Source organism: Squalius cephalus (genome assembly GCF_949319135.1).
Source record: "Squalius cephalus genome assembly, chromosome: 2".
Lineage (NCBI taxonomy): Eukaryota > Metazoa > Chordata > Actinopteri > Cypriniformes > Leuciscidae > Squalius > Squalius cephalus.
Window position 1 is genome coordinate 18701677 of NC_137123.1, and position 19595 is coordinate 18721271.

Below are 19595 nucleotides of genomic sequence, written 5' to 3' on the forward strand. Positions count from 1 at the left end.
CATTTGAAAATCTTCATGATATATAAATATCTTTATTTTCCGTTCTTGCATTATTCCAAAACTTAATTCAAACTGTCATTCCCCTAAATGCCGAAGGGTGTCAGTGTGTTTCAGAACTCCTTCTTCAGCGCCGCCTGGCTTTCCAAACCGTCACCGAAGAAGATGACGCAGCGCACCTGACAGGCGTGTTTTTAGCTTGTTAGCTAGAGAGCTACATTTCTAATCGCTCATTAACTGTCCCTCGCTTTCAAAACCAAACATTTCCTTGGGATATACAAGTGTACAACGGTCCCGAATCAAGAAGAAAGAAGACGGCAGAGGCAGAGCAGTCATGCAGATCACACTGAAGACTTTGCAGCAGCAGACCATTCAAATAGACATCGACGATGACCAGACGGTATTCACGCGTTTATTTACGCGCATTTAAACACGTTAACAGCAAGTAAAAGTACTCTGAGTGAATGAATATACATGACAGCAGTGTATTTCGAGCGAAGAAGGATGTGAAGGGGTCAATTCAAGACGTGAATTCATTTATGATTCATTGGGGGTCAGCTGGGCGATAGATAGATGATAAGTAATATGTCTGTATATTTAAAGTGTAAGTTAAATTCATTTGTCAGGTTGGTATTTTACAGTATAGTTTAGGATTTAAGATTGATATATACGTCGTCTAGTATAAATATGTTGTTATAATAATGTTATGATAGGATGTTTGGTTGCTTAATATACAGTGTATTCCTTTCCTTTGACGTAAATGTATGATTTGAACAATTCTAAATGATCGTTTTTCCTCAGGTGAAGGCATTGAAAGAGAAGATCGAGGCTGAGAAGGGCCGGGACAGTTTTCCCGTAGCAGGACAGAAGCTCATCTATGCAGGGAAAATCCTGCAGGATGACACGCCCATCAAGGAGTACAAAATCGATGAGAAGAACTTCGTGGTGGTGATGGTGTCAAAGGTCAGATGTCAGAAATGTTTTTGACCATCAGAATTGGAAATGAATCATGCAGTTAAAAAGATCAGACTCATTTAATTAGTTTGTTTTTTCTCCTTCCAGACGAAAGCAGCAGGATCAGCCGCCCCACCCTCAGAACCACCCAAATCTGTCGCAGCTTCTTCCTCTTCCTCGTCTCCTCCTCCTCCTCCTCCTGCTCCGGCCCCTGCAGCCATCCCAATCCCGAGTGACGAGCGTTCAGACGACCCGCCTGCAACCGTCTCACCTGTACAGAGTCCCGAAGAGTGAGACTAAACTATGATTCCTTGCAGAAATGATATATTTTTCAATAGTATTTATCCCCCATTTGCATGAATGGGATCGACTGCTTTACATTATTTTCATGTGAGAGTGAAAATATGTTTCCCTAACAAGTTAATGAATCATAAGTAATCTTACATTTTGATCCATCAAGGCATCTGAAATATCAAACTAAGTGCCAATCTAGTGTTGTAAAAAATATAGATTTTTCCGATTCATATTGATATTGAAATATCTGAAACACTTTTAATACTCATTTTCCGCAGAACAGATACACGATGCCAGCTGCGATACAAACCCGCCTCCTCTCACTCGCTCGTTTCATTTGCTCCGGATGAATAGTGTTGCTGTTACAGGGCTTGAATTTCGGCGTTGGATTGCACATATTGCGCATAATTTTACTAACTTCCACAGATTTTGTGATCTCACCCAAAGTGCGGCACATAAAGCCGCCTCTCAGTTATAAAATGAGTTCTTTTTCGCTGCTTATAAAATACACACAAAATAATGTCAAAATGCCGGTCTTGGCGAGTATTCACGTAAACACAGTCAGTTATGTTTTAAGTGAACGTAAAAAGTTGAGAAGGAAAACGCATGTGTAACAGTATAATGGATCCGTGCGTCAGGTCTTAAAGTGACGGCAGCCTAATATTCCTGCTGCCAAATTATGAGATAATATTTAAAATATCTATATGGCAGTTTTTCCCCTTGGTATCGATGTCAAAATTGTGGCCAGTGAAAATTCTGAGTGGCTAGAAATTTTGGGAAACCACTAACCACAGTGGCTGGTGAGCAAAAAAACTTAATGTCATTCCCTGATTCTAATGTATAATGATCTAAAATTAAAAACTATAAATTTTACTTTTAGATATATATCAATATATAAAATTACCCTCAATGCTAGTTAAAATTAAAGTTGGTATGGATCAAGTTGCGATAGACTTTTCTCGTCTATTGTAACGTAAAAAAGCTTCTCGAAACAAGATCAAATGTAGGGCGGGGCTTGATTTTGTCCATTGGGAATTGACTGGATGGTTGTGGTTTGCTATTGGTCGATCTCATGTGAGTGACAGGTAGCCCCGCCCTCACACCAGTAAACACGTCATCAGAGAAGAGAGGACGCTGCAAGAGGGAGGGGAAGTTATTTTGATTAAAGGTTACAAGGACACATGAATTTTAAAAAATGTTTCCAAAAAATATCAATTGTCGATTTTGATTTCATGGTGACTTTAATGTTTGTCGCTGAGCATTTGTACTATACGAACAGCACCCTCAATCATATAAAGTATTAATTATAATGCAAGTTTGTGTGTTTTGCAGTCGCACAGGTCAGGTGGCTGATGGGGAAGATGCGTCTTCAACATTAGGTAATTAGAGAATCAAGCTGAGACCATTGCCTTCATCAGCTTTACTTAATAAAAATCTCTTCTGGATGGTTAATTTGCAGCAAATGTGTAAAGAAATATTCATTAACAAACATACAGTTGGGAAAATCCAGTCTCTCTCTCTCTCAGATGTTCTTGCATGTGTGTTTTTGTAGTTACAGGTCAAGAGTATGACGCCATGCTCACAAATATCATGTCTATGGGCTATGAGAGAGATAAAGTGGTGGCGGCGCTCAAGGCCAGCTATAACAACCCTCACCGTGCCGTGGAGTATCTGCTCAACGTGAGTGTGGCTTTCTTTCCTAATGCATTTATAACGCCAGGCACATGTTCTCATTTTTATTCTTGTGCATGATTGTGAATCTGAGTGTGTTGTTTCAGGGGATCCCTACTGTCCCGGTGCAGGAGACCCGTCCTGCTCAAGTCCAGCTCCCCACAGACACACAGCCCACTGAAGGTGAGCGGCTAACTCAAACACATGTGCTTTCTTTACAATCAGAGGAACCATCATTTCAACACTTTTACAAGTTTAGGGCATTTTTATCTTCTTATCAATGGTGAAAACAGTTGCTTAATACAGGGTTTCTGTGCGTCTTAACCCCGGTTTCACAGACGAGGCTTAAATTACTCTAGTCTCAGATTAAAATGCATGTTTGAGCTTTTTTAACTGAAAGCAACTTGCACTGATTTATCTTAAAATATGTCAGTGCCATTGTTTTGTCTCAAGATGCACACCAGTAATGTTTTTTTTTAAGGCACGTTTATAAAAGCTGCTTAAGTGTCCTAGGCCTAATCCTGGCTTAATCTAAACCCTGTCTGTGAAACCAGGCTTTTAAGTCTTAAAACGTCTTAATTCATCCTTACACAAATGAAGATCTTTGAAAGGGTTTAAATCAGAGCAGAAATAAGGCATGGCATTAAATGTTGCGTGCAATTTTGTCCTGTCTTCAAATATCTCAGCATCTTTACATGAAGATGCATTTATTTGAGATGCAATTGTTAAAACGAAGTCTTGGAAAAATGAACAAAATTAAGTGAGTCTGTGCTTAAAAAAAAAAAAAAAAAAATCTGTCAATGAGTTATCAAAACTTCCCTTTGAATTAAGTTGATTTTTCTGAGCCCATTGGCAGATGTGTGTTCTTGTTTTAATCATAAACGTGCTTCACAGTAAACAAGACTTTGTATTTTAAATGCTTTTAAATGTTTTTTGCAGTTGGAGAGTAAAAGCTTTATTTTTTTTGGTTAACTGAATTAAAAAGTAATGGATATCTGCTGGGAGTTGCTAATAAAACTCATTGTGTTTCTCCCTAGACATTTACATCTAGAGAACATATTAGCATATTGTGTTCCATTCAAAAGTCTTCCATTTACCTTCATAAAACCTGCAGAAAAAACTACTTCATATTTTTGTGGTAACCGCGATACACTTTTTTTTGTTCAATAGAAAGATCAAAAGAACAGCATTTATTTGAAATAGAATTAAGCAAAAATAATCAAGGCAAATTTCCACATGGTTCTTTAAGTTAGCACAAAAAGAACATGTAATAATTTGTACATAAATGCAACAATGTGATATGTAATATGTTACATTTTAATCAATAGAAGAAAATTCATGCTGAGACTTTCATGACTATTGAGTGATGACGCAAGCAAAGTTACAAGTTTGAATTATAGTTGAAAATGAATCAATGCAAACTTACAAACTTTATATCCATTTTTACTGCTGAATTTAAAAGTTGTAACACTTTATTGTAAGATGACGTAGTTACACATCACTACATGTACTTACTATAGTAATACCAGTAAATTATGCATAATTACAAGTAACTAACCCTAAAACAAACCCTAGCCATAACTCTATAGTAAGTGCATGTAGTTAATTAACATTACTCAGTACTTATTTGAGTAAGTACAATGTAACTACATCACCTTAAAATAAAGTGTAACCAAAAGTAGAGTTTTTAAAACATCTCTTGGTTGTAAAGAACCAATTGTACAACTTTTAATGGGGATTTAATGATTTTAATCAAATAAAATGCACATTCAAATCATTGCAATATTACAGTCATTGCACATACATTTTCAGTATCTGTTATTTATCAGTAGTATCATTGAGTAGTATCAATTTATTTTTATATTTTTCATTTTAAAGTTTCAGTAATTTTGTTGTGTGTGTTTTGTCATTTTTATACATTGTTTTTTAAAATTCTATTTTAGTTTCTAGTTATTTTTTTAATTCAGTTTTAATTATTTTTAGTACATCAAGTTAAACTAGCTGAAAATAAAATGTTACTTTGGCAACCAGCTAAATTAAAAAAAATTTTTTTTTTATATTTTCTTTTCTTTTAGAGAGTTTTATTTCAAGCAACTGAAAGTGTTGTGGTTTTAGCTTCAGTGAACTCTGTTGTTTCCGCAGGCGAGAACCCCCTGGAGTTCCTGCGCGCTCAGCCTCAGTTCCAGAGCATGAGGCAGGTGATCCAGCAGAACCCGTCTCTACTGCCGGCCCTCCTGCAGCAGCTGGGACAGGAGAACCCCGAACTACTGCAGGTGATGAGAACACTCCCCTCAGCCTGTGTGTGCGTGTGTGTGAAGCCTTTTACTCACGGTGTGATCATGTGTCACTGACCGCAGCAAATCAGCCAGCATCAGGAGCGCTTCATCCAGATGCTGAACGCACCGGTGGGCGAGGGCGAGGGCGAGGGTGGAGAGGGGGCAGAGTTTGGAGATCTGGGTGCGATCGGTGACGAGGCAACGCCCGAGAGTTACATCCAAGTGACGCAACAGGAGAAAGAAGCCATCGAGAGGGTGAGTGAACGCCATGGAGTCAGATAATAATGAACCGCTTTATTGATTACTAATGGTGAGTTTGAATGCAATCCCCCTGAAATAACCTGAATACATTAGATATTAACTTCCACTCATTTCTGCTGCTTAGTTTGTGGTGCGTCACACCAGTGTTATTTTAGTATAGTTTTAGATGATACTATTATAGTTTTTATTAATATTTTACATTTTTTTCGCTGCATTTATTTCTTTTTAATATGTCAGTATATAGTCGGTAAGATTTTTTACATTCTTTTGAAAGAAGTCTTTTCTGCTCACCAAGGCTGCATTTATTTGATTAGAAATACAGTGAAGACTGTAATATTGTGAAAAATAGCTGTTTTCTATTTGAATATATTAAAAATGTAATTTATTCTGGTGATGCAAAGCTGAATTTTCAGCATCATTTATAATAATCAGAACTGTTTCTTGAGCATCATATTAGAGTGATTTCTGAAGGATCATGTGACACTGAAGACTGGAGTAATGATGCTGAAAATTCAGCTTTGATCACAGGAATAAATTACATTTGACAATATATTCAAATAGAAAACAGTTATTTTAAATTGTAATGATATTACACAATGTTACTGTTTTACTGTATTTGTGATCAACAGCCTGCAACTTATTTCAAAATTATTCAGTATAGTTTTTATTAATTTGTATTTCAGTTCTAGCTTTACAACTAAATCAACGAAATGAAAATGAGAAATGTTTCCTTGCCAACTAGCTGAAATAAAAGAGTTTAAGGTTTACATTTTATTTCAAATGTTTTTATGATTTTACGATCTGTAATATCCCTGCGTCATACAGACGGGAAGTGAATAATCTCGACTGTCCGTGTGTCTCTTTCAGTTAAAAGCTCTGGGGTTTTCAGAAGCTCTGGCGGTCCAGGCTTACTTCGCCTGCGAGAAGAACGAGAACCTGGCCGCCAACTTCCTGCTCAATCAGAATTTCGAGGACGAATGAGAGTCGTGGAGAGCCCATGTGCCCCTTCCCCCGCCACCACACAAGCACTGCATCTACTCGGGACATTATTTCTTTGAGTTTACAAGTCGAGGGGAGACTGGCAGACCGGTCGGGGACGGGGCGGATGCAATCACACGGTGAACAAATTCCAATGGAATTGACGGCATTTGGGTTGAATGCACTCTAGCATGTTGAAGGGGTGTGCTTGCACGTGTGTGTGTGTGTGTGTGTGCGCGTGTTCCCTTAGGGAATATTTGACTAAATCAGCATCAATTGAAAGCAAGCGCTCTCATAGTAGTATTATGGGCTCTGAGGAGGTTAGAGGTAGGCATACGCATTTGCTTGTTTTTAGTTGGGGAAAAAGGACTAATAATATGTGTCTAATTGAGGATTTTATATATTTCTCTAAAACCCAGAGCTATTTCTGTATTTCTCCCAGCACACACCTCTAAAGAATGTGTTAATAACATTAAAATATATGAAACAAGTAGTGCAACCGATAGCATTTCTATAACATTATCAGCAACACAAATGACCTGAATTGATGCTGTTTTGTAAATGAATCCATATCGTGTAGAATATCATAATCTGAGTGATGATCGTTTGAATGTACACTGATGGAGGATGTCGTGAAATACAAGACTGTCCTAACTAATACTAAATTTGTTTGTCTTATTTAAAGTCAACATGAAATGGCTGTTGCAAACTTCTGTAATCTGATGAGTTTGCAAGTTGAACCGGAAATCTAATTACAAAAAATGTAGAATGTGTCTGAAAAATAAGGGATTTGTTCCTTCTCGTCTGACAAGTTATTTTGATGAAAGATTGCACAGAATACCGTACAAATCTTGCACAAGAATGTAAAGTCAATTTAATGTTGACTTTAAAAAGAAATTCGTATTGAAACTGTTGTCAGAACTGCAAAACAAAGGTCAAGAGTATGAACAAGGATCATTTTCCATAGACGTTAGATCTCGTTATATTTTCTTGTATAACATGAGTGGACCAACCTGTAGCTTTATACAGCAACAAAGAGGTTTTTGGCACACTAAAGCTCACTATAGAGACCTGTACCAGCATGATGACAGAAAGAGATTTTCTTGAAGCTTGTCAGTGTAAAGCTGACAGTGTTGATGTGTTCAAAGTAAAGTCTTGTAACATCCACCTCTTACAGACAGAAAGAGCCTTCGGCATCGATTCACCATCATTTTCACTCATAGCACAGAAATGCTCCTTTTTAATGTAGTAGCCAAACTGCCAGACAATACTTTTGTTTACCTATCAGCAGGCCTACGTGAAATCTGAATATTTGTGGGATGGCTTTAAAAATGGTAAAAACGCAACAGAGTATTATGCTTTTATTGCTGGCTAATCAAATTATTTAATGAAGGAATGTGGTGTGTAAATGTGTTGAACTTTCTATTGATGCAGATTTCACGTGGGCCTGTTTATTAGTAATTAATAGTTTGATTTACTGTAGTAAAACTCTTCTGGGATCAATAAAACCTAATTGCAAAAGAACAGAGTTGGTGGTGGTGATTTCCCATCATAGAACAAAACTCACACCAGGATCTTTGTACAGTCAAGAACATCATTTATTCAATCAGGTGCTGCTCTTTACAAACGTTTTAGTTTTTTATAATGGAAAAGAATCTGTAAATAACACATGCAGATTGCCAAGGGCTCCGGGGGACGGAGAGCACTGGATCAGAGGCGCTGGCTAAACTACTGTACCTAAAAACAAGCAAATCAAAAACACGTCGGCAGCAGAGAGACACAGTCCGGTTAGATAGATATGCATTCGGCTACATGTGCACGAGTGAGTCGGGGCAGGTTCGGAATAAATAAAAGAATGCAACTAATAATCCATGCCAGTAGAGATGGAGGGATGATCGATAATACTGATTTTGGTGCTACTGACTCTTGAGGAGACAATTAGGTCACTTAACCCTAATCACTTGAGCACGGCGTGCATGTAAAAAAAAAATTACACGTAAATGAATGATTCATTGAAATATTAATGATGGATTAGTTTCATTTAGATGACACTCATTTAAAGTATTGCAGGGACACAAGCATCTCAATGGCAGTTGCTCGACTGGCTCATGCAACCCTGAATTAAGGCCTGTTCACACCAAGAACGACAACTGTATTAGCATTCACACATGCACTATAAAACGCGTTTTTCCATTCCAATGTGCTTCTTTTCCATTGTTTTGACAGCCCGCGTCTCGCGTTTTTGTTCTGTGTGAACGAGCCCTAACGCTCTGTTTATTAAAGCGCGAGCTGCAGATTTGTAGTCGCTGCTGCTTTAAATGCTCAAGCTTTTTAAAGCAAATGGAATCTGATTGGCTGTCAATGTTATCATTAATTGGCTGTCCTGATAGTAATTCCAACAATAACATTCGCTGTAGTGTGGACTCCACTATTTTCATTAGAATTATTCAAATGATAAACGTTATAGACAGTTATCATACTTGGTGTGACCAGGCCTTTGTGCATCTTTTATGCTAAAAAATTGTTCACTGCTGAAAAAAATTCTATAATGATTAATATGTTGCTTGCAAAAATTCACAGCTGCTTTTGAACTTGAACATGCAACCCGTCTGTCACTAGTCCAAGCCATTGACAACGAAGCTGCCGCCACATCTGGATCAACACTTCTAAATGCATGGCATGCTATTCTTAGTGCATCATGTCTCCTGATTAAATCCCTCCATAAGGTGCAAATCATCAGTCAAGTTCTTTAAGCAGCTAGTCTCAACCTTAGTGGTGCTTTAATTATACGAATGCAACTTTATGAATAAAACTGAAATAAATACAAGACGAACAAGCATGACAGCTAGAGCTGTTGTGCCTCTCCTGGTCCAGTGCTCTCCACCTACAGCCAAAAAAGACCGGGACCGCACCGCTTCCCAGGACACGCCGTCACTGCCGGTCTCAGATGTAGGAAGGGTCAGCGGGACGGTCCCGGGTCAGTTTCTACTGCGTTTGACCGAAGAAGGGAGAGATGTGTATGATATAAACATGTGAAGCATACAGACAGGGATATAACAGAGTTTACAACATCTTGCTCAAGAGAAAAAGAGGTTCAACATTTTTCATCAAAGAAGGGAGAGGGAGGAAAGGTAAGGATAGACATCTACTAACAGTGCCAAGAGCGAGAGACCGATAAAGACAGAGGTACAGAGAGAAAGGGACCCGAATCATTATTTTTTTTGCCTTTTTAACTCTTTTTTTTTTTTTCCATCATTGTACAATAAAAAGAACGAAATCACATCCATTTTCGTGTAGTACTATATACTGTGTATACGGCTTGAGAAAGCTCAGAAGAAGGAAAGACGGGCGTTCATCATTTACAAGATGGTGTCTGTGAACAAAAGGCACTTTGAATGGGACAACCTTTAAATGCTCACCTATACACTACAGCACGAACACTATGGGAGCTCATTTACATACAGGAAGTGTTTCCAGGACGATACGCGGCACTGATGTCCCCCCCGACGCGTTACTGCCTCTCGTCTTGAACCACGTGTGCTCTAAACTATGACTAACAAAACCCTACTCACGTTTACATCGACACGATCTCACCTAGATTTGGAGCGAATGTGAACTGATTGTAACCAACCCTCTAGTGTATTCTGAATCTTGACACTCAATAATGGCCGTTCCTCTAAACAAAACATGCTCTAATTTCTGCATATTCATCTGGTATTTTGGTGCGTTCAAGTCCTCCTGGGAAGTTCGTTTTTACAAGTCGCGAAGCCGTAATGATGATGTCGGGTGCTTTCAAGTCAGTTTGGTCGGAGCATGATGGCGTCTGTACCTTCTTCTTCACAAAAATGTACAGCAAGGTTGTGTTAATACTTAGTGCCCTCACATGCTATCGGAAATTTCCTACTTCCCACTTCTGAAGTCGTGATTACAAACTTGTGGCGTTCAAGTGCTTTGTTGTCGGAAAGAATATGAATCATGGAGGACACCAGGTATATTCTTGGGGAAATCTTATTGAAGCCAAAATGTATTGAAAGACATTTTGAATAACGCATATTCCGGTCAAATACAGGCTAAGGCTTTTCAAAGAAAAGACAAAATTGATTTCAATGATTTCAATAGCATGTGAAGGCAGCATTAAAGGCCTCCTGAAAATTAAGTTAATTTTTAGTTTTTAGTATGAAAATGTTAGTCTTAAGGTTATGAATACGCTGGTGTGTTCCAGTACAATGACAAAATTCGCATTTACGAGATTAAGCATTCAAAACTTAGTCTCTCACTTCCGCTAAAATGGATCATGGATTTTTATGACATCACCTTGGACTTCAGCTTCTCATCACATCTTCTGTCCAATCAAATGCTCTCTAGAATCTCAAGCGGGATAAACGGGATAAACGGGAGGAGCCATTCAATCTGTCCCGCCGTAGCTTCCTGTTTCAGTGGAAATTACATCAACGCATCACACAAAGCTGCGCGTTCCAAGGCGCTTCAGAGGGCCTTTAACTATTTCTACAAAATGACGAATAAAGAATGTGTTTTTGCTTTTATTCAGTTTATGAAGCTGCTGTGAACTGAATCAGTGGGCTACTATTATTTTGTAATTGTGCAATAGTCTACTATCATGTTTTGTATATGCAACTTAGCTATCTTTTTTTGCAAATGAAAATAAAAACAACAAATTTACTGCCAAATACAGACACTGCATCGACAGTTTGCTCCATGTCGCGAGTTTTCCATTTCTTTGTGCCTCATAAATACGATCTTTCCGACATGACTTGAACGCACCATATATCTGGACATTTGAAGGAGTAAGAAGGGGCGCTGCTTTCTTAAAGGTTGTAGTAAAATGCCTTTTGTCAGAACCGATATAATATATATATATATATATATATATATATATATATATATATATATATATATATATATATATATATAATCTGAACCCCCCTTAGTGAATACAAAAGAGAAGAAGAGAGAAACAGAGGTTCGTAAAACTCGTCTCATCAGAAACAGTCGTTCTGGTGTGGTATTAATCACTTATGAGTAACAGAAGCACCAGTATTTTCTTTTCTTTTTGTTTGCTGTAATACATTTGCTTTTGTAAAATTGTTCCTTCAGCCCCACCCCTGAAATAGTTTAAAAACAAAAGCTTACAAATAAAACATTAAAAAAAGATAAATGAAAAGTAAAAATTGAATTCCCCAACGCTTACAAAGACTGGGATTCTTTTTGTGGCCCTCGTGTTTAGAGTCCAGGAGCTTGCAGACTTCAACTTTTTTTTTTTTTTGTCTTTTTTCACTTGCTTCGCTTTCTTAAAAATCTGAAGACAAACACAGATATCTACCCAACACATTGCACACGGCTCAGTCCACATATAACTTTTTTTTTCTCTCAATAATAACACTTTTCAACAGAAAATTGACAAATTTGTTTCTGTTCTGAAGGTGTGTTTGTGTGTGTTTTTTTTGTTGTTGCCTGATTCGACACCTGCGCTTCTGAAGAGATGATCTGATGTTTGTGGGTTTTAGTACGTCTGGACATTTTAACGATGACCTCACTGACTCGGGTTAAAGATCAGAAAATAACTAGACTGCCGTAGAGCTAATTTCACAGCGGAAGAACTATACATATGTCCATATATATATATTTATATATATACACACACAGTATGATATGTTCTGGATAACATATATCTATAAATATGATGTTTGCAGTTGCTCATATGTTGTTTGCTAAGCCCATGATACATATTGTACATATTTTCTGTTGCTTATACATGAAGTGAAGACCCTGAATTGCATGTAAAGGGGACACCGAGGCACTTTGATGTGTTTCAAGTGGATGATGAAATCGTCAGCTCTCAGCCAATCAGAGTCCCTGACATGTGATTGACAGCCAGGCAGTCCAGTTATTTAGTGAGGTCAGTGCTTTCGAGCGTTTGTATTGAAAATGACATTTTCATCTAAAATCTAAATATGAAGTACATTTGCATACTGTTAAATCATGTTTGATCGAGGGGTCTGAGTTTAAAGGTTTCCCTTTGTCCTTTAATGACGTGGGTATGTGTCATAGTGCAATGTTTGCGTATGTGTGCGTGTATGTACCACTGAGCTGATAGGCTAAATGAAATGGCAGCCATACGTAGATTGTCTTGTGAGTCAGGCTGAACCGGTGAACTGAAACAAAAAAAGTTGAGTTGTGAACGAACTGTAGAGTGATGGAGAATGTGATTGGTAGGAAGGGCAGAGCACTGTCGAAATCATAGCGACCCCAAACATCTGGTTAATGGAAACTAGAGATTGTCCGTTTGTTCTTAAACTGTTATTCTAAAACTAAAACAAAAAACACTTTGGAAAGCACAATTCAACATGCAGTCCGATCTGCCGGAGCAGGAGCGGCTACGCTATGCAAACTAAAATCGCGCAAAACCAGAAAACAAACACAAGTGAAAGAGCGAATGTCACAAAAACATGTCCAAGTCACATTTCACGACTGAATCAAAAGAAGAAAATTAAGCCTATTTAGGGGTCTTTGAGATTTGTTTGCACTGTGACAACAATTAAGCATATTTTCTGCCATAGGTAATCAAATTGTAATCATTATTTAATAAATAAAAAGAAAATGTTTTGCATTACAATACGCTAATGATTGTTGCATTATGGTGATGAGAATTATTTTGGGGAAAAGGGCTTAATTATTATGAAAATTATTTCACAATTAAATTAAATCATCGTATTTCTTTTTTATTTATTCATTATTTTTTTTCTTTTCTTTTGGTTTTGGGGTCAAATATGACCTGGAAAGGTTTTATGACATCCACCCAAAAATGTACTGCAAAACCAAACGCAAAGTAAAGCAGAAGAAGCCCTCGTGTTCAGGGCTGACTGTAGGATATTGATGCACAAGCACTCAGATTGATCGATGCTGGTGAAGAGGTCAGCGATGGATGCACCAAAACCCTCTAGTTCATTCCAATCGATCGATTTTATGACTCAAATCACTGGCCTTTTAATTCATAAACACTACAAAATGAAAAATTATCTTTGAGTCAGAAGCTTGACATTAAGGTCACTCGTGCTTGACCCTTCCCATTCCTGTCATCAGCGGTCTATGTGATGCTGTGATGTGTGTGTTTGTGTGTTCTATTGCTGTGCTGTGTGTGTGTGTGTGTGTGTGTTTTACCTTAGACACATGTAGCCTGACTCCACATCGCAAATCTAAGGCCAAAGCATCTGTCATCCCTTATCATTAATCATATAGTGCATATGTTTAGGTGAATTGCACACGGTTAGTGTTATCTGTTGTTTCGCTCACAGTCTATTGCTTGTCAACGTGTAAACAGCGAGAGGATGTCGAGTTCACACTGCGCTGGAGGGCGTCACCAAGATCAGCAAATCCAGAGCCAATCAGAAGGCTCCCGCCGAGTCTCTCCATCCAATCACACGCGTCCGTGATTGACATCATCCAGGTTCCATTTCAAATGTCCCTTTTCGATGAGTTCAACTTCCGAATAGAGTTCTGACTGGGAAGAGATGGATTTTCCTCACCATGGCGTATGACTGGTGGATGAATGAACAAATTAAAAAAAGGATTGGTCTATGTGCTGGATGCCTCAGGAACACGACAAAGACGTTGAGCTGTTGCGTCATTCCTTTGGATGGTTCGGATGGTTCTCTGAGCTCTCCAGACTGGCAGGGTAATGCTGAAGTTTTCCAGATTTGCCAGTGTTTTGGGAATTGTGTGTGTATTTGTGTATGTGTGTGTGTGTGTGTGTTTGTTTGTGTGCGAGTGAGACTTTACAGAGGGGCACGTGGGAAAGTTCCATACTTAGCTTCGTGACTCCATTTCCAGTTTTCATTGCGGATTTTTGTCTGTGTGTTCATGAAAAGTCTTGTCAAAGGAACCATGACTGTAAGAAAAGGAAATGAAGGTGAGTCATCATAAAAGTACAACACTATGTTGAACAGAAACAAACTAGGCAACATTAGTCTCACATTCCTGCCTAATATCTGAGATTTCTAACCAATTCATCTTGAAAAGAATAGTTCACTCAAAAATGAAAATGATGTCAATTTTACTCACACTCATGTCATTCAAAACCCAGGACTTTCTCGCTTCCGTGGAACGTAAAGGTCAAATTTAGCATATATGTGTTGGGAAAACAGACACAGTGGAGGATTTTCAGCAGACCGTTATCAGCAAATCATGACTTAAATGTAATCGCAACACTTACATTCAAAAGTTTGGGTTTTTAAAAAAGTTTTTAATTACAACTTTTATTCAGAAAGGAAGCACTGAACTGATAAAAAGTGACAACATTTATGATGTTATAAAAGATTTCGGTAACACTTCAAGCCTTTATGTACAACAAGGCATTATGGTATTCATAATTTATGCATCATAAATAGATGTAGTCAAAGTTAAAATGCATTTTGATATTTGCAGATTCCTAGTGACATTATTGTCCTTGTGAAAATTCAGCTTTGATCACAGGAATAAATTACACTTTAAAATATAACACTTCTTTTCAATTGTAACAATATATCTAGCTTTGGTGAGACATCTTTCGAAAAACATTCAATAACCTTGTCAACCCCAAACATTTGAAAGGTAGTGTGTATAAAAAACACTTTTCCAGTCTTGGAATTCACAATTTAAAAAATTCCTTGACATTCCCAGGTTTCAGGCAGAAAGTCATGTGGTTTTGGAAAGACATGAAGGCAAGTACAGTACATGCAAACATTTCACTGACATCATTTGCACAGTTAAGAGAACCATTTCTTTAAAGTTTGAGGTTTTGATCAGCGTCCACCACACACTTGAGAGGAACAGTTCTCAGAATAACCACTAGAGTACAGTGGACACACTGTTGAACACACACACACTTCTACAGACCAGCTCAGAGAGATCAATGTCACTGCTTCCCATGGCAAAACTAATGGTTAAACAAAGATGCTATCTGAAGAGAAAAACAAGATGTTTTATTGATGTTTTAAATTACTAGAAGTTTAACTTCTACAATCTGAAGACCCCTGTGGGACCCATATTATCTTTTTGTTTCTCTCTCGCTGTACTCCTCGCCAGAAGTGTCCATCCTTTTTCTTAAGTTCCCTCCTGTTGAAGTTCATGTTCAACTACCTATGACATCATGTCTGGTTGCTGAGGGCAACCAGACAGTCGGGACGTGACTCTCTCTCTCTCTCTCTCTCTCTCTCTCTCTCTCTCTCTCTCTCTCTCTCTCTCTCTCGTCAGTAAGTCAGACTTTCTCTCTTGCATAGATCTGCAAGTTAAAAGCACTTTGAACACATGTGAACTAGATCACTGTCAGTCCGTCACATCCATCTGCAATAGGTACAAACTGTATTACTCACCAGTCAGTAAGTTAAAAATGACAAAAGTTAGTAGGAACGACAGTACGGCCCACACTGTGAGCTAAATTTGAGCTCAACTTTTTATTTTCTCTCAGTTGAAATGTTATAACCAGAGGCTTACTAGGATTCATCAAGGACTTTTTTCCCTGCAGAACTCCATGTGGCGGCACATATGTGGAATATTCTTTGCAATGAGCGACCAGAACAAGAACAGGAAGAAAATCGCAATGGGCCGCCTTCACATTTTTGTGACAGGTGGCGTTTAACCAAGAGATGGAGACTGACTAATCTCATATATAATAGAGCTGCACATTAATTTGTGCTGTCATTACATAATACCAAAGCTATAAGGACAATACTGTATATATGTATATACTGTCCTTATGTATATATATTTAATGTTTTTAAAAGAAGTCTCTTATGCTTACCAAGGCTGCATTTCTTTTATTAAAAATGCAAAAAAAACAACAACAAAAAAACAACAGTAATATTGTTAAATATTATGACAATTTAAAATAACTGTTTTGTATTTGAATATATTTTAAAATGTAATTTATTCGTGTGATGCAAAGCTGAATTTTCAGATCCTTGATCCTTCAGAAATCATTCTAATATTGTGATTTGATGCTCAAAAAACATTCATTATTATTATCAATGTTTATGAACAGTTATGTACATTTTTTTCTGGATTCTTTGATGATCCAGCTTTGATCACAGGAATAAATTACATTTTAAAATACATTCAAAATATATTTTTAAGTTATTTTAAATAGTAATAATATTTCACAATATTACTGTTTTTACTGTTTGATTACATAAATGCAGTCTTGGTGAGCAGAAAAAAAAACATTAAAACACCAAAGTTTTGAACGGTACTGTGTTTAAAATCGTACTAAAAGTATTGCAAAATAGACTTTCACTGCTGGTAAATGTTCTCAATTCACCCACCATCATGAAGTAAAAAGTATGTTTTGGACCCTGCAAGTGTGGAAATGTGTATGCAGGCTTTACAATACAAAGATGATGACAATATAACGTCATACTTACTAATAAATCTGATGAATCATAAGACATTTGGTTTTGGAGTCAGTGAGGAGTAGGAGGAGGAAACGATTGTTTCCATGTGTTTGGTCTTATTGGTAGTGCTTGTGGTTTCTGAAGCTGGTGCGAGTGGGAACACGGCCACAAAATCCATTTGACATGAGCAGCGTGTCCCTCAGCAAACCCCCAGAGAGCCACTGACTGCTACCAACCACACGCACTTAACAGCGCTCAGACTCGCTGATCAAAAACACATGATTGATGGATGGGTGGACTGAAGAGCGTGCTATTTTCAATTTAAAGGAATACTCTGGGCTATTTTCAACCCAATGCATATGCACCGCATTGTTTAACATGATTCTGATTACCACAGACTCATCCCTCAGTATGTATAAACAAACAGGACATGCGCTTACAGTAAATATACTTTCATTAGAAGCCCAGACATGCAGGCCTGAGGGTTAAAACGCAGAAATGTGCAACTCGTATGTGTGTTCGAGTGAAGTCAAAATGGACAAAATGCTCTCCGCTTGCCTGGTAAGCCTAAATTGAAAGTGTATTTACTGTAAACATGTTTCCTGTTTGTTTATACACACACTGTCTGTGGTAGGCTAAGCAACAGCATTACACACATGTCCCTAAGTCTGCGTGTGTGCATGTACCTGAGTCTGCTGTGGGATGTTCAGAAAGTTGTTGTCCCGTGATCCGATGCCGACAAACCTGTTGGAAGCTGTGGAGCCTGGCGCTGGGTATGCTGCTGGGACACACACACGTCTGTCAGCATTCACAGCTGTGATGTACGTGCTTTTATTGTAAAAATTTCAAGCTCACTTTTTAATGACTGGCACTAAAATGCTAAATCAACATGTGGCTTGAAGTGTGCATTGTTGGCACTATATGGAATTGCAATCTGTTTGTTTGAGTGAACCAAGCAATACTATATTCCTGCAATACCGGAGGCTACAGTTTCAGGACCGCAGTTCTAGGACCCTAGTTTGTACTAATAAACCCACTAGTTTGTAGCCAGACAGTTTTACCAATTACTATACTACTACAATTAAGTCGGTCACACACCAGATTAGAAGCTCCACGCCGAGCTGTGGTTAATGAAAAGTCTTGTGTCGTACATGCAAAGAAAATATCTTGCTTCTGTGTTGAAAAATAACTTATCCATCAAAACTGAATTTAAAACCTGAATATAGGGCCTTGTATATTGAAACAAGTTAGGTTAAATATTTCAGTAGAGTTACCAATGGTTGTGTTTAGGGTTGGTTAAGACAATATATCAATATAAATTTGAATAATTAAACAACTCCTTCCTGAAAATGAATAATACAAGTACAGAACTGAATAGTAAGTGCTCTAAAATAGTATAAACTGCTAATACATATAAAAGAAGGGGAAAAAAAGATCCTAGAAATGCGGTCCCACTCGATTTTGCTGGTTACCACCGCCAGTTTGCCTTCTGCTGCCTTTAATGACACAGCTCAGGATAGTCAATACTGAAGGGCTTGGCTCTGAGAACCCATAATCAAACATAAGCAAGCACACCAGCCAAAAAACTGCCACTGAGATGAATGGGAATGCTAATGGATAGATTTCTCTAGGTATTATAGTCCTTGGACCAATGGCAGACAGGGTGAGTGCTTGAAATATTCTGGGGTTTTTTTTGCTGCTGGTTGTGCAGAAATCACATTTTTAACACTAATAAGTGCTACACTACTTTAAAAATATTTCTGTTGAAAAACACCCAAATTTCAAATTCAAAAATTCATTAGGCTTTCAAATTCAAATTTCAAATTCACGCAGGTGTGTGAAGTAGGAGGGAGGATTTAAAATGGAGAAAAATATAAACTTTCAGTTTAAAATTCAAATTCAAACATTCTAAAATTCACTTTCAAATTCAAATTTCAAATTCACAGCAGGTGTGTGAAGTAGGAGGGGGGATTTAAATGGAGAAAAATATAAACTTTCAGTTTAAAATTCAAATTCAAACATTCTAAAATTCACTTTCAAATTCAAATTTCAAATTCACGGCAGGTGTGTGAAGTAGGAGGGGGGATTTAAAATGGAGAAAAAAATAAACTTTCAGTTTAAAATTCAAATTCAAACATTCTAAAATTCACTTTCAAATTCAAATTTCAAATTCACTGAAGTAGGAGGAAGGATTTAAAATGGAGAAAAAAATAAACTTTCAGTTTAAAATTCAAATTCAAACATTCTAAAATTCACTTCCAAATTCAAATTCAGGGCTGTTGTGTAAAATGGGAAGGGTGATTTGAATGGGGGGGAAAACAGCAAACAGCAAAATTTAAAAGATTTTGGGAAAAAATTCACTTTCAAATTCAAATTTCAAATTCAGGGCAGTTGTGCGGAGTGGACTCCATGAAATAGGAGGTGTTTATGAGACTGAGCGTGTTTGCAAGTATGTGAATGTGTGTGTGTATGTATGTGTGAGTGATTTTTGGAGTCTAAAATATGACTGAAAAAGGCTGTTGTGTGTAAAAGCACCGAAAGATGGAAGGTAAAAAAAATAAAAATGAAGGGATACGACAGGTTGAGAACGATACACCATTCCATAGATATGAAATGAACGAATGAGAAAACACAGTAAGAAAAAGAACATTGATGTGTGAGAAGAAAAAAAGAAAGAAGGGATGGTCTTCTGAAAGGTTTGCTCGACCAGGCTCCTCCTGTTGCCCACCCGCCCTGCTGACAGCACGCGACACACACACATCCCAAGCAAAGACCCACA

The 19595-nt window shown here is 37.7% G+C and overlaps 2 protein-coding genes across 33 annotated transcripts in view; one reads left to right on the top strand and one right to left on the bottom strand.

Moving 5' to 3' along the window:
* The first annotated feature begins 136 nt into the window (after nt 1-136).
* Nucleotides 137-8812, top strand: rad23aa (RAD23 homolog A, nucleotide excision repair protein a). 3 transcript variants are annotated; one of them, XR_013819762.1, is made up of 10 exons: nt 137-397; nt 799-960; nt 1060-1241; nt 2578-2624; nt 2798-2925; nt 3024-3099; nt 5059-5189; nt 5274-5447; nt 6321-7706; nt 7866-8812. XR_013819762.1 is itself a non-coding variant. In XM_079858110.1 (9 exons), the coding sequence occupies exons 1-9, from the start codon at nt 332-334 to the stop codon at nt 6432-6434; spliced, it is 1080 nt and encodes a 359-aa protein (XP_079714236.1). In that variant the 5' UTR covers nt 137-331; the 3' UTR covers nt 6435-8812. The 3 variants fall into 3 exon arrangements, 1 of the variants encoding a protein (XP_079714236.1); XR_013819763.1 differs by having other exon boundaries at nt 6321-7504; nt 7541-8812; XM_079858110.1 differs by having other exon boundaries at nt 6321-8812.
* A 4894-nt stretch (nt 8813-13706) lies between these two features.
* nfixa (nuclear factor I/Xa) overlaps nt 13707-19595 on the bottom strand; it is a 94126-nt gene continuing 88237 nt past the window's right edge. For 16 of the 30 annotated variants that reach the window (XM_079857874.1, XM_079857864.1, XM_079857855.1 and 13 more), the window contains 2 exons: nt 17503-17594; nt 13707-14337 (listed from right to left, as the gene is read on the bottom strand). In XM_079857874.1, the coding sequence (XP_079714000.1) occupies nt 14323-14337; nt 17503-17594 (107 nt within the window). In that variant the 3' untranslated portion in view covers nt 13707-14322. Of the gene's footprint in view, nt 14338-17502; nt 17598-19595 lie in introns of all 30 variants that reach the window. The other 14 variants (XM_079857846.1, XM_079857853.1, XM_079857867.1 and 11 more) reach the window with 1 other exon arrangement.

Bases quoted from the DNA above. Each gene is read 5' to 3' on its own strand.
- rad23aa (XM_079858110.1), top strand. From the start codon at position 332: ATGCAGATCACACTGAAGACTTTGCAGCAGCAGACCATTCAAATAGAC. The intron at 3,100-5,058 runs GTGAGCGGCTAA...TTGTTTCCGCAG, and splicing joins AGACACACAGCCCACTGAAG to GCGAGAACCCCCTGGAGTTC. The intron at 5,448-6,320 runs GTGAGTGAACGC...TGTCTCTTTCAG, and splicing joins AGAAAGAAGCCATCGAGAGG to TTAAAAGCTCTGGGGTTTTC.